Source organism: Microcaecilia unicolor, chromosome 10 (assembly GCF_901765095.1).
Source record: "Microcaecilia unicolor chromosome 10, aMicUni1.1, whole genome shotgun sequence".
Classification (NCBI taxonomy): domain Eukaryota; kingdom Metazoa; phylum Chordata; class Amphibia; order Gymnophiona; family Siphonopidae; genus Microcaecilia; species Microcaecilia unicolor.
Window position 1 is genome coordinate 193,838,815 of NC_044040.1, and position 15,359 is coordinate 193,854,173.

The 15,359-nt window shown below is 42.4% G+C and overlaps 1 protein-coding gene across 4 annotated transcripts in view; it reads right to left on the reverse strand.

The window, feature by feature from the left end:
- Window positions 1-15,359, reverse strand: part of ZBBX (zinc finger B-box domain containing) — a 182,708-nt gene that overhangs the window by 40,675 nt on the left and 126,674 nt on the right. For all 4 annotated transcript variants that reach the window (XM_030217101.1, XM_030217100.1, XM_030217098.1 and 1 more), the window contains 2 exons: window positions 11,838-12,025; window positions 10,713-10,795 (listed from right to left, as the gene is read on the reverse strand). In XM_030217101.1, the coding sequence (XP_030072961.1) occupies window positions 10,713-10,795; window positions 11,838-12,025 (271 nt within the window). The remainder of the gene's footprint in view (window positions 1-10,712; window positions 10,796-11,837; window positions 12,026-15,359) is intronic.

Here is a 15,359-nt window from a genome sequence, read left to right on the forward strand (position 1 = left end):
CGCTTCACATCCACCTGTTCCACTCCACTCATTATTTTATATGCCTCTATCATGTCTCCCCTCAGCCAACTGAAAAGCCCTAGCCTCCTTAGTCTTTCTTCATAGGGAAGTCGTCCCATCCCCGCTATCATTTTAGTCATCCTTCACTGCACCTTTTCCAATTCTACTATATCTTTCTTGAGATGCGGCAACCAGAATTGAACACAATACTCAAGGTGCGGTCGCACTATGGAGCGATACTACGGCATTATAACATCCTCACACCTGTTTTCCATACCTTTCCTAATAATACCCAACATTATTAGCTTTCCTAGCCACAGCAGCACACTGAGCAGAAGGTTTAATACAAATAGATTAAGCATTAATGTCAACAAAGGAAGAAATTAAGAAGCTTGTACATAGACGGAGTCTGTTCTACTTTAACTACAGTGAGCATCTGCTGGCTGCAGTAGGAATTTGTTTCTATCATCACTGCAGCAGCTTGCATCTTTTGGCAGAGCAGCACAAAGCCATACCCACCAGTGATATCATCAACATAACTCCTCCAGTTGGTGGGGTTTTAACAGCGAGCCCAGTCTGAGGCATGTTGCTGAAGGGGCATGCTTAAGGGGCATGTCACGCATCTTAGTGTACACCTTTGTGGGCGGCTCGTGAGGTTGATTACATTGGGGGCATTATGAGTGATTTGTTGTATTACAGTCTGCTTGGTTGTGTTATATAATTTGGGTTGTGTAGGCATGTGTGGATGGTTGGATGCTTATGTAGGGTGGACTGGGGTGAGGTTTCTGCAAAGTGTGTGCTAATATTCCTGTGATTTTGGGAAGGGGTAGGTGTAGGGATTTAAAGGAAATTACCTTTCATTTTTATATGTATGGTGCAGGGAGTGGCTGGCTGATGTCAGCGTCAGACATCCTTAAGTGCAGGGAGTGGCTGGCTGATGTCAGCGTCAGACATCCTTAACAGCGCATCTGCCTCTGAACCCAGATCAGCGCCAGTGCCCAGGGACGGATCCTTTGGCGCTTGCCTTACTTGATCTTAGAGCCTTCTCATAGAGTGGCTGGATGGTCCTGCTTGATAGTCCTTCTGCTTTGGTTGGTCACCCCTACTCACATGCTATGGAGCTCTTTCACTGTATTCCAGTGATTTAGACACCAAGGCATTATTTTAATAGGTTATATCATCAGGGGCTAATTTCATAAATGATGTACAGTAGCACTGGTAATGTGGCCATACTCAAAGCTCTAACTTCAAAACAGATCAGAAGTACCTCTGTTCAAATAAATCCACTTCAGCTGTTTAAAATGTTCACCTCCAGTATCTGGGCTGTAAACCTACTTTTATAAAATATACTGAACATGGATCTAAGAAATTTGGTGAGGCTTACAAAACAGAATGTTGAACTCCATCAAGCGAAACATCTCCAGAGTCAGAAGAGCTGAAACAGAACAGCAGCCAAGAGGAAACCTTCAAGACACAGAGCAGGCCTACCTGCACTCTGTGCTGCTTTGAAGGAGCAAGGTCAACAAGGTGATGCTCTCCTTCCTGAAGTGGCAAGAATTCATTCTGTGGCTGGAAAATCCTTTCTAGCTGTCATGCTCTCCTCTGGCACTAAGGAGGCACTCTAAGGCCATATGGAGGAGTAGGACTGTAGTTGTTATTGGTGAGTCCACCATTAGGAAAACAGATCGCTATGTAACTGTTGGCCACGAAAATCACCTGGTTACTAGACGGCCTGGTGTGAAGGTATCAGACCACACATCAGCTGGACAGAATTTTAAAGAATGCTGAGGAAGAGTCGGCTGTTGTGGTCTATGTGGATACCAACCAGAGGAAGTTGCAGGAAGAAGGTTCTGAGGGCTAGCTTAAGGTAGAAAACTAAACACCAAGAATCTATTTCTTCCCTTTCCCCCATTAGCATTCCCAAACATTCCAAGACTGATCTTCTTCAACTCAATGTGTGTCTGACATGATGGTGAAGGAAAAAAAAGCTTTAAATTCATTAGGAACTGGGAAACCTTTTGGGAAGAAAGAAGCCTATTCTGACTAGATGGGCTCCACCTTAACCAAAATGAAAAGACGCTGCTAGTGCTAACAATTACAGATCAGCTTTTGAACTAGATAACTGGAGGGAGGGGGAGGGAAGAGAAGCTGGCAGGTGCTCCGGAATTCATGGTTCAGACTGAAGTTGTAGCAAAGGATATTGCTAAAATAGAGAAGTTAGAGCATCCTGATAATAAGAGTAAGAAAATTCACGGTAGATTTAAATAAATAAACAAATATGAACAGTTCTGAGATATCTGAATCAACTTCTAATAAGCAAATTGTATAATGGAACAAGGAAACCTAAAAAATAATATTGGGAAGTAAAAGAAAATAGCATTAAATGAAGATATAGACAGAATAGGAATTCTAAGACATCTTGGCAGAAAAAGGGAAACCAGTGGGACTCAGTGATAAAGAACAAAATATATCACAATGACAGAGTGGCCACCAGAGATTGTGAGATAGTACTGGAAACTGAACAGTCAAATTGTCAAGGAGGAGAGAAATTCTATAGGAAACAAAGTATAATCTGAAATCTCTATAAACAGAAATTCCATGTTGATGGAAAAGGAGTACAACAGTTTACTAGTGACCACCTGATCAAGATGGTAAAATAGAAATTCAATAGAATTCAATATTCTTTATTCTTTTAAAGTCATATACTCTTATATTTTTATCATATATTTTTTATTATATATACTTTGCATCTTTCATTCTGATGTTTTATTTGTCTAAATTTGTACAAGAAATTGTATATGGATGTTCAAGTTTTTATTCATGTTTTTAATTATAATTGTATTTTTATGCATGTCTTTGTATATTATATTATTTTATAGACCCCTGACGCAGGCCTCACGGCCGAAACACGTCACGTGTCGGGTCATTTCTGCTACTGTCAATAAAGACCTTGTTCAGGAAGACACTCATTGTGAGAGGACTTTTTTGGATCCACTGTGTGTTTTGCCTTTCATTGGTTTTCCTGTGGAGAGTTCACCTTCTGTGGGTGTTTGCTAAAATAGAAATGAAACAGAGAATAGACAAGTTACTAGAAGTTGAAACACAGTCATAAAAGAAGATTTTGATTATATACCTAATCGATATTAATGTTTTATTGGGTCATACCAAGCAAGTTAAACCTATAGATGCCATAAATGACTGTTTCATGGATCAGTTGGTCCTAGAATTGAGAGAGGCGCAAATTTAGATATAGTTCTCAATTAAACACAAGATCTGCTGCAAGAGTTAACAGCAATGAAGCCGCATGGCAATAGTGGTCACTAACAATCAAATATACCAGTCCTGCATATGGCCAATTGCACATATGGTATGGTGTGCCCTTTGGATCTATACTGGGACCCGTGCTTACAGGACCAGCTCAATAGGTTATAGTGACCTATGCCTTTTTTTTTTTTTGCACTATAACCTATTGAGCTGGTCCTGTAAGCAGAACCGCTGGGTTCGATGCACGAGCTGGATTTTGGCTCGTAGGAGATAGGTGCATCGGTACCCTCCTGTATGGAGGGGAGAAGTCCTCCTGGTGCAGACGCTTCTCGGGTTCTGAATCCTTTGATGCCCCAGAGCTCCGGGCACCATGTGTCGAGGGTGATCGATGAGGATGCTTCTTGGCCTTTGCCCAAAGCATGTCACCGAGGCTCCTCGGTGCCAACTAGAACAACATTGAATCCACACGTTGCCTCGGCGTCGGGTCCGACGATGACGGTCCTGGGGGCCCTGCACAGCAGGAGGGCTCAAGGCAAGTGGAGACCCACTCAATGCTTCACTGCTCCCAGTGTCTAAGGGTCTAGTAGCAGCCATGCTTACCAACACTCCCAATACCGATGCAATGCTCGACGTCTATGTCGATACCTCCGACTTTGATGCCGACGATCTGGACTTGGCTCCAAAAACCCTCTCTCATTAAGCCTCTCTGGAAACCTGGGTCCTCTTCTTCATGTGAAGACAGAGAACATACTTAGCAGGGCTACGGTCGGGCCCAAGACACCAAGAATGGGTGTCTTTCCCGGAGATTATCCGATTGCACCGGGTACAGCGTTTGAAGCCATTGAGGATCTTCGTGGAAATGGAAAGAAAAAGATGGAGGTTTCAACAATAGGAACACAATAGGGTGAAATATAAATGAAAAAATATCCGAAAAGGCACAAAACTACCTCTCTAGGGCCCAGCAACGTGAGGAGATGATAAAAACACCTTCTCAAGTGGAAAAAGAAGAACTAGTAACATAGTAGATGACAGCAGAAAAAGACCTGCACAGTGCATCCAGTCTGCCCAACAATATAACTCATATGTGCTACTTTTTGTGTATACCTTACCTTGATTTGTATCTGTCTTTTTCAGGGCACAGACCGTAGAAGTCTGCCCTGCACTTGCCCCGCCTCCTAACCACCAGCCCCGCCTCCCATCACCGGCTCTGCCATCCAATCTCAGCTAAGCTCCTGAGGATCCATTCCTTCTGAACAGGATTCCTTTATGTTTATCCCACGCATGTTTGAATTCCGTTACTGTTTTCATCTCCACGACCTCCCGCGGGAGGGCATTCCAAGCATCCACCACTCTCTCCGTGAAAAAATACTTCCTGACATTTTTCTTGAGTCTGCCCCCCTTCAATCTCATTTCATGTCCTCTAGTTTTACCGCCTTCCCATCTCCGGAAAAGGTTCGTTTGCGGATTAATACCTTTTGAGGAGACCGTGTTCTCACAGTGGGCGGGAAGGCACTCGCACTTGAACAATGGAGCATGTCTCACACTCCACAAAGCTCTCATTTAGCTATGGTAAATGCCGGACCAGGTGACGCAGATCAGAGTCACCCGCTTGTAAGAACTGTAAGCCTGCTTGTCCTCAGAGAACCAATGCTTCTGCCCTGGGCTCCTTTCTCCATCTATAACTGAAATGGGACAGACTGAGCCATCTCACATATGTTAATGAAAAACAGCTAATGTGTGTCTCTCATATGGTGGGAAAGGATCTGACAGGAGACCAGTGGATCTCTCACCTCCTCTGAGAAGTTCCCTAAGCTCGTCAGCTTCCTAGGAGACTCATAGAAAACATCAGCTGGTGAAGTTTGTTTCTGCCTGTCTAGCACTACTCACAGAATTGTCAGCCTTTCTGTGGTATTGAGGGCCAGATGCACTAAACTTAACGAGCCAGCAACGTGGTTTTTAAACTGGTTCTAGCCAGTTTAGCGCGCAAAGTACTAAACCAGGACATGCACAAAAGGGTTCTTCGAGCCATTTTCCTGTCATGGTAGCAGCTAACAAAAACGGAATGCAAATGAGCTAATTACTATTATAACGTGAATGCGATGCACTAATGTTTCCGACCCCATGCACCGTGGAAAACCTAACGGGAGGTCTGCACCTCTCGTTGGGGCTGCTGTGAGCCGGACCCATGCAGAGGAGGACGCCCTTCACAAAAATCGGAAGAAAAGTGCTCGTCAGGGATGTCCTTTCAAGGGCCTAACACTTGGACGTCCTTCACTCAAAAAAAAAAAAAAAAAAAGGACATCCCTGATGAACACTTTGGACATTTTTTTCTTCAGATTTTATGATGGGCGTCCTTCTCTTGGACGTGTTTTTCTTACGTGCCCGAAAACCACCGGAGAGAAGAATCGGGGATCGGGACGTGCGAGGACACCCAAATCAAAAGTATTTGGACTCCCTTTCGATTATGCCCCTCCAGGTCTCTCTCAGCCAATCACAGCGCGTTTAGCTGACACCAGTGACAGCTAAACGTGCTGTGATTGGCTGAGAGAGACCTGGAGGGGCATAATCGAAAGGGACGTCCAAATAGATTTGATTTGGACGTCCTCGCACGTCCCGATCTCCGATTCTCTCCGGCATGGTCATTTCGGGAACATAAGAAAAACACGTCCAAGAGAAGGACGCCCATCGCAAAATCTGATGGGAAAAACGTCCAAGTGCTCGTCAGGGACATCCTTTTTTGAGTGAAGGACCTGTATGAAGTCGTCTTTGGCATGCGCACAGCAGCCAGCTTAACGACTGGCTGCTCTGCGCATGCTCAGCTGGCCGACTGGCTTCCCCTGCTTAGGAAGGAAATCGCGTGCAAATGAGCTAACAGCGAGCAGCTCATTTGCATGAGATTTCCTTCATGTATGCCGGTTTTTACCGATTCGCTAAGGGATCGGTAAGGGAAGGGCTCTTTCCGTGGAGTTAGTGCATCCGGCTGAGACACCAATGATTCCTGGTGCCTCACTGAAGTTTCTTTCCTGATGTACTGAAAATGGAAATCGATGCAGCCAACCTTGACTCCCAGTCCCATTCATGTTACAGATTAGTGCTAGTTACCTGCATAAGTTAATTGGCAAATTAACCACTAATTGAAACTGACAATAACTGATAATTGGAGTTAATTAGTGTTAATAAGCACTAATGTGCAGTTATGCACGTAACTACACTTAGTCACTATTCTAAAAACTATAGCAATTAAATGCAAGGATAGGTATGGATGTGGGAGGGGCACGTCCAGCACTTACATGCTATGATTTTAGAGTACTGTCAGTTACGCACGGAACTGCAACATTTAGTCATTTACCCTAGCCATCGACATGGTATGGCTGCACCTAAGTGTTGGCATGTAAATGCCCACTTATGCTACTATTCTACAATGGCAATTAACATGCATAATCATCAATATAGAATTTGCACTTAGCTTGCAGCATCCTCAAGTGCCTAAATTTCAGCTATGTTTTCAGAATTACTCCCTTAGGGGGAAATTCTGTAACTGGGCGCCAAATGCAGTGTGCTCTATAACAGCATCTAGGAGCCGAGACACGTTTATAGAATATAAGTGCTACAATTAGGTGTGCCTGCTTATGCCATGTTAATAGCAAATGTAAATGTGTGCCTACATGCGGCACATTAGCAGGTAATTTACAGTATTCTGTAAGTGGGAGCTCTGCCCATGCTCTATCTACGCATACACCCTTTGCATTTATACGCTAAGCGAAAGCAGCTGCTGTCCCTCTGTGCAGAGCATGATAAGGCATGGTTGTGCTGAACATAAGAAAGGGGCAGCCTCAGCTGCTGCTACAAAGAGCAGGAGAAAGCTGTAGTCCTGCTAAAAACAAAACAAAAAAAGCCTCCTCTCTTTCAAGAAGAACATTGCAGGACAGAAACATAGAAGCATGACGGGGGCCAAATGGCACATCCATTGAGTATTTTCTTAAATTCCTCCTGTCCAGTTCCTCTTAACTTCATTGTATGCCCCTCATTCCAGAGTTTTCCTGCATTTGAAAAAACGCTCGCCACCTGTATATTGACGCCACTGAGGTATTTAAACGTCTATCATATCTCCTCTCTCTCGCCTCTCTTCCAGCGTATACTTGTTGAGGTTTCTAAGTCTGTCCCTATATGTTTTACAACAGAGACTGTTTACCAATTTGGTAGCTGCCCTCTGGACCGACTCCATCCTGTTTATATCTTTCCGTAGGTGCTGTCTCCAGAACTGCACGCAGTACTCTAAATGGGGCATTATCACCTCTTGTTTCCTGCTAGTCATTCCTCTCCTTAAGCAACCAAACATCTTTCTGGCTTTGGCCGTTGCCTTTTCTACCTGTTTGTCTACCTTAAGGTCATCAGACACAATCACCCCCAATTCCCGCTCTTCTTTTGTACACAGAAGCACTTCACCCCCTATAATGTACCATTTCTTTGGATTCTTGTACATCAAGTGCATGACCCTGCATTTCTTAGCATTAAATCTTAGTTGCCAATTATTGGACCATTCTTCAAGCTTCGCTAGATCCTTACTCATACCAATCACACCCTCAGGGGTGTCCACCCTATTATACAGTTTGGTATCATCCTCAAAGAGACAAACCTTACCAGACAGTCCTTCCGCAATATCACTCATGAGTGAGGAGAGGGGAGAAACTAAATGCACAAACATTTTAACATTGTAAACTTTTTGAACCTGTTGTTATTCTTAATTCAGTATGTTTTATTGTAATTGCTGTCTGGATGTCTCAACGCCACCTGAAATTAAACATGACCAAAACCGAGCTTCTCATTTTTTCCCCCACAAACCCACCTCCCCACTTCCCCCGTTTTCTATTTCCGTTGATGGCTCTCTCATTCTCCCTGTCTCCTCAGCTCGAAACCTTGGGGTCATCTTTGACTCTTCTCTCTCCTTCTCTGCTCATATCCAGCAGATCGCCAAGACCTGTCGTTTCTTTCTTTACAACATCCGTAAAATCCGCCCCTTTCTTTCCGAGCACTCTACCAAAACCCTCATCCACACCCTTGTCACCTCTCGTTTAGACTACTGCAATCTGCTTCTTGCTGGCCTCCCACTTAGTCACCTCTCCCCTCTCCAATTGGTTCAAAACTCTGCTGCCCGTGTCGTCTTCTGCCAGGGTCGCTTTACTCATAACACCCCTCTCCTCGAGTCGCTTCACTGGCTCCCTATCCGTTTTCACATCCTGTTCAAACTTCTTCTACTAACCTATAAATGTACTCACTCTGCTGCTCCCCAGTATCTCTCCACACTCGTCCTTCCCGTGCACTCCGCTCCATGGATAAATCCTTCTTATCTGTTCCCTTCTCCACTACTGCCAACTCCAGACTTCGCGCCTTCTGTCTCACTGCACCCTACGCCTGTAATAAACTTCTTGAGCTCCTACGTCTTGCCCCATCCTTGGCCACCTTTAAATCTAGACTGAAAGCCCACCTCTTTAACATTGCTTTTGACTCGTAACCACTTGTAACCACTCGCCTCCACCTATCCTCCTCTCCTCCTTCCTGTACACATTTATTATAAATAGACATTTATTTTTTGTCTATTAGATTGTAAGCTCTTTGAGCAGGGACTGTCTTTCTTCTATGTTTGTGCAGCGCTGCGTATGCCTTGAAGCGCTATAGAAATGCTAAATAGTAGTAGTAGTAGTAGTAGCAGTGGAATAAGCAGAACATAAATGTTTTAAAATAAAATAAATAACATGTGCATAGTGTCTCTGTGCCTGTATAACTCTCTCTCTCTCACTCTTTCTCCAGTTTTTCAGTTGTGTCAATGTATTTCTATCTTTTACTGTATGTCCATGCCTCACGCCCTCTTTCTCTGTATTAATACTGCATGATGATGAAGGGGAGACTGTTGAGATGGTGGACTGAGAAAGAGAGACTGCTGGGATTTATAGTGGGGGTCAGAACAGGATGAGAGGAAAGAGTGTTGGGGATGATGAGGGGGATTGAGAGAAATATACCACTTGTAATATGGTCATGTAAAAAATGCAATCCACCATTTTCTACAGCACTGCATGTATTCTAAGATCAATGTAAAAATAAGTCATAGTATCAGTATGCTAATTAGGTGAATTTTCTGCTGTGCGTGAAAAATTACTGGATAGTTTTAAGAGTTAACTGAATTTCATAAGCAGCTGAAGCATTGCAAAATGTGATATTATATAATACTAAATGAGATCCACTGCTATAGACAACTATAGGAAAGCTGAACTCAATAGATGCAAATTATTTAACATAATAATCAATGCTTTTACACTACCTGGACTATTAGCTCAAAGTGGTTTACAATAATAGAACATGCATTATTATGAAGATCAGATAACACCTAGTTCCAAGCAGATAAGTCAGGGAGATCTTCCTCTTTGGCAAACAACCAAGATTTCAGGATTTCATGAGTATTTGATTTCATTCTTAACATAGTGTAACAGTTTTCTGTCTAAAAGGTACAGTAAGCATTTTTAAATGACAGCATGTAAATACTTAATACTATGAATTTATTTAGCACTCGCATACATAGTTCTTCATGAATGTATTTTATCTAAGTTCTTTAACAAGAAAATTTTAGTTGATTAATTCAAATTGTGTTTCAGCATAAGAGACATGTCCAAAAAGGCTGACAGTGCTTAGGTACTCTATCAAAGTAACTCTCCCCCACTACCCAATCATCCCCGACAAGCCCCACCCACAACCACATGAAACTGTGGTCACACTCTGCTGCCAGTTGTGTCATCCAAAATGGCACCCAATTACCCCCAGCAGTAGATGCCCCCCCCAAAAAAAAACTATTGCTAGGGGTCAATGGGCACTATTTTAGATGATGACACTAACCTAGGTTGCAGCAGAGGATAACTGCTGCTGCATGGCACCCCTGAAGCTCTGGGGTGGGGGGAAGAGGGTTGGTAGAGGCTTGGAGGGGAGGGGGCCTTTTGATGTCAGGGGCAGAGCCTGTAGTCAGGGTAGGATTAGGGAGTGTCTTGGTGTAGGAGTGAGACCAGGGGAAGATTCCTGTGGTAAGGAACGAGACTGTGGGGTGGGGTTTCCTTAGGTTGGGGGATATGACTCGTTTTCAGGGAGGTGATCAGGGGGAAGGGGTTACTAGATATGGGGGATGTGGTCATGGGTATGATGGTGTTGGAGAAGAAATTAGGAGGAAGTATGCGGAAGGGGGTGCCATGCGTCTCTTCTCTGTTATACCTGTAATGTAGTAGCCCTGCACTAACTGCAGGGCAGATCCAGGGCACACCCCAAGCATTTACTTACTGCTTATTACAATTTGCGTTAACTATGCAGTAACTGCAATAAATACCGAACATTAGTAAAAGCGCTCCTAAAATAGGAAAACAGCAGCAAAACGGCCACTTAGTCTGAATATGCACAAAACTATGTTTTACCGTTAATGAATCTGCACTTGCCGCTCTATCCAAACATAACATGTCACGTGACCATCTCTCTTCTAGTGAATGCCCCGTACATTCTGATGAATGATAAAAAAACATTGGTGTTCATTTTGCAAGCAGCTATCCAAATTAACACAGAAGAGTTAATTCACATTGAGGCATATTTTCAAAGCACTTAGCCTTACAAAGTTCCATAGGTTACTTTGTAAGGCTAAGTGCTTTGAAAATGAGCCCCATTGTATCTTCATTTAAACATCTTTTTGCATCACACATTCTGCCTAGGCTAGAAAGCAGCAAGAGGGCCAAAGAATTCAACCTACTTCTGATGCTCTTTAGCAGTTTAACACTAAAGAGCAAATTAGTTAATACACTGGCATATGCCAGAACCAGGACTGTGAAGTCAGAGTCGGAAGCAATTTTGGGTGAAGTCGTCATCATAGTCGGTAAAAATTTTTACTGCAGTGGTTAAAAAGCCTCCAAACATGGCCATGTGGTAAGAGAACTCTTACCGCGTGGTCATGCTGCAGGGAGCCCTTACCGCCACCCACTGAGGTGGCGATAAGGGCTCCCACGGTAACCTGCCCGATACTGCTGGGCTACCGCCACGCAAGCCATTTCCGGAACTACCGCCGGCAGCCGTGTTGGGCAGGCGGTTGTTCCGATTTAGTGTTTGGTAAGCCCGTGTTGGGCTTACTGACGTTTTGTAAAAGACCCCCCAGTGTGCAGTAACATCTTGCATTCTGTCAGAGTTTGCACCACCCACATTCGTCGAAGACTCAGCAAGTTCCACCCCTACCCGTACTAAATATCACAAAACTTTTGCACGCTGGCTAGTTTTAACATGTGATAGATGTTCATGTGAACCTGTGCTAATGGCTACCGCATGCTAAAACCCTAGCTATTTAGTGAGGTTTAGTAACCCCTCCCCTCATATGCCACATTAATGACTACGGGATCTGCTATATATAACTACAAATTACACTTTGTTCATAATATGTTGTTATTCACTTCCAGTGACTGAATATGACCTGGCACTGAATACCCAGGCCTAATTAGCCAGCAATGGTCAAGGTTTAAAGAAACACTGACCGCAGCCAGCTGAACATTATGCTATCTTACCATCAGCAATAACTTCAAGAGATGTGGTAATTTTATCAAGAGAACCAGGTGAAAGATCTTCAATTTCAAATATGGACGTGGAGGGAGGAGGAAATTGGTACGCATTGTCATTAGGCTGGATAGGTGTATATTCTGACTTTTCTTCAAGCCATAATGTTGAAGTCTGATTTTCTGTCAGTGGACCATTCCTGTGTTCAAAAGCAAAAAAAAAAAAAAAAAAGATGGGAAGAAGCAGAACACATAAAGAAATTAGACCCCCTAACTGAAAATTAGCAAACTAACTAAACAGTATATAGTATTTTATGAAATACATTGTTTTTTTGTAATTTATCAAGGTCTTTTATTGAAATAAGGGCAGCATGGCTTTTCCTGTGGAGGAGTGGCCTAGTGGTTAGGGTGGTGGATTTTGGTCCTGGGGAACTGAGGAACTGAGTTTGACTCCCGGCACAGGCAGCTCCTTGTGACTCTGGGCAAGTCACTTAACCCTCCATTGCCCGCCGCATTGAGCCTGCCATGAGTGGGAAAGCGCGGGGTACAAATGTAACAAAACAAACAAAAAAAAAATTACAATACTAAGAACCAGTAAACAAACAAGCAATCATAAACATATTTACTACAAAATTATTATTCCACTTAATCCATAATTCTTAGCGGATCACAGTTACATTTATAATATAAGAACAAACCAGACTGACAACATAACATGATGATATCTTAGACCATATCTCCCAATTTTCCTTCATGCTTATCCCATAGTCCTTCACCATCTTCCCTGCACCATACCCCCCCCCCCCCCCATTCCCTTTTCTTCTACTTACACTTTCTTTGTTGCACTTTTCCGTATCAATTCATATATTCTTAAGGCCTTTACTGTGTTTACTATAGTCTGTTAATATTTCTCCTTACAAGAACCTTGTAATTCTTTTTACTATGTAAGCCGCATTGAACCTGCTGTGTGTGGGAAAGCGCGGGGTACAAATGAAGTAAATAAATAAATAAACATCATAACAAAATAAAAGCAATCCAATCTTTAAACACAGGAACAGAATTCTTAGAAGGCTTGTGCTTCAGGCTTTAGAGCACCTAGGCTACAGAGGAAGTGTTCCTATGTGTGCTATCTGTTATGGCCACACAGATCCAAGAAATACAGCGCACTTATAGCAAACAGTTTAGTATTACAAAAAGAAAGCTCAGTTTAACCTCACTTTATATGTTTTATGTTAAATGCCCTCTCCCCCCAACTCTCCCCCCCCCCCCCAATCCACCAGGGTTGTACAAACTTCTTCCTCCACGCCCCAGAACAAGATAAGGTGAGAGTGTTCTCTTACAAACATAATTGAGCTAGGGGACCCCACGACTTTTCCCGTTTCATCAAAGCCTTCAAATGCATAGCCATAAGTTTGCCCATGGTACGTATATATTTCAGTATTACCACACTAAAAATGGCAAATTAGTCACTGTAGAAATTTATCTCAAACGCATTACAGTATATTTCTTTACACAGATGTATCTAACTTGGTTTAGTGGCCTCAGGGATGTAACTTGCTGGAGTGTCAACTTTACACTGCAAGATCTACAACACCCACCTCCTCATTGACCAATAGACTCCTAACATTTTTCTAGCTCAAAAATACTCATATATATATCCCTCTTCTTAAAGCTTGTATGCAAAATTCTCTCTGTTTTACACTATTCAAAATGCGCTGTTAAAATTGCTCATCTTAAAGAGATCTCTGTTTCAATGTTGGGTCAGGGACCAATAATCGGACATGATTCATGTTTTGCAAGAGCTGTCTCAAGGATGCATCCACTCCAAATAGAGCGCCAGCTGCCTGGTGAAGCTTATTCCATCCAGTCAAGACTGGAGCAAAAAGAGTCTTTTTAGTGCAGTTCTTTATTCTCATTACACGACTATAACCATTGTGTAATTGCCGTTATTGGTATGTATTGATTTCGCCTGGTGTTTACAGTTTCATGAGTAGTAGGTTTTCGATTGCATGTTTTATCATTTTTTTTAATTATTTTATTTATGAATTTACACTTATTACATACACCTGAATGCAAATTAGAAATACGGCATTGACATAATATCAAACAATTTACTACTAAATACTTTAGCCCACCAAACAGGGAAACCAACAACGAATAATAAATAAGGAAAATATAGTCAAAATATCTTCAGGAAGTCTACCAGTGAACTTGGAAAAGTCTGTAGAAGTCCTTTAATTAATGTTGGCCTCTGTCATTATAAGAAAATCCCTGAGCAACTTAGGGCCTGAGAATAAGTAACTAACATCATCAATATTCAAAAAAACAACTACAAGGAAATTTTAATATAAAGTTTCCCCCAGAGCTATAACTCTTGGTTTCATAAACAAGAACTCCTTCCTCCTAGACAAATCAGGAAATATAATGAACATAAGACCCTAAGAATTGCTCATTCAAATATAGTATTACGGTCTGGTTCTAGCACAAGTTTAACTAACACAGTTGATTTTCCAGTTACCAATTCCATAGATGGACTCAAGGTGGTCAGTTAAATTCAAATTTTCTTCTTGTGGTTGCTCACATGCTTTACTACTAGATGCTTCTCTACCAGGTGATAATAAATATATAGCCCTTGTAATGAGTGGTAAATTATCATCTGAAAACTTTAATACTTCCTTTAGATATCTCCTAACCATGTCAATTGATGATATCAGCGGAGACCTGGGAAAGTTAAAAAAACGGAGATTGTTTCTTCTTCCCTGATTTTCAAGATATTCCATCCTTCTTAGCAACAAATCACACTCTTTAATCTGTTGCACATTTACCACTTTCAGTTCTTGCATTTGACTCTCCAACCTGCGCTATAGACTGGACTGACAACTGAGAACTTAAGTCAAATTTACCAGAAAAATGTGAAGCACAAACCTGTACCTAGTTGTGCAGCATTTTAAGAGCTTCCCGGACTGAATCCAATATCACTTGCACTGTTTTCTTAGGCAAAAGCTCCAGCTCACAGGAAGGTTGAGTATTCTTTACTTTGGTGAGGGAACCTTCCCTCTGTTCTACCTCTCCTGAAGCATTATCATCTCTCAGGGAAGACACAGCCAACAGGGTTCCTCCAGTGTTCCTCCGATCTCTCCGTGGAAACACTTCTGGGTTGAAGCAGTGCAGTGCGTTGTATGGGGCTAAAGAAAGCCCCTTCCAAGCTATGCCCAGGAGAGATGCTGGGGCTGCCCAAAGTCGCCTAATTCGCCGGATTGGAGCGGACGGCCACAAAATCCAATGTCGACTAGACCATCCTGGGGGGGCTTACCAGAACCAGAGGGGTAGGTTCATGGTTTCACCTTCCTTTTTCCCATAGCATGCCAAGTCAAGAGGACACTACATGAGCAGCCGCTACAGATATTCTCTCATGCTGCCATCTTGTTTTTTTATGTTTTATTATTTTTTTAATTGAGTTTGAATTTTTTTATTTATAGTCATAGTTTTTTAAATATATTTATCTATAGTATATTTTGTATGTATGATTTTATT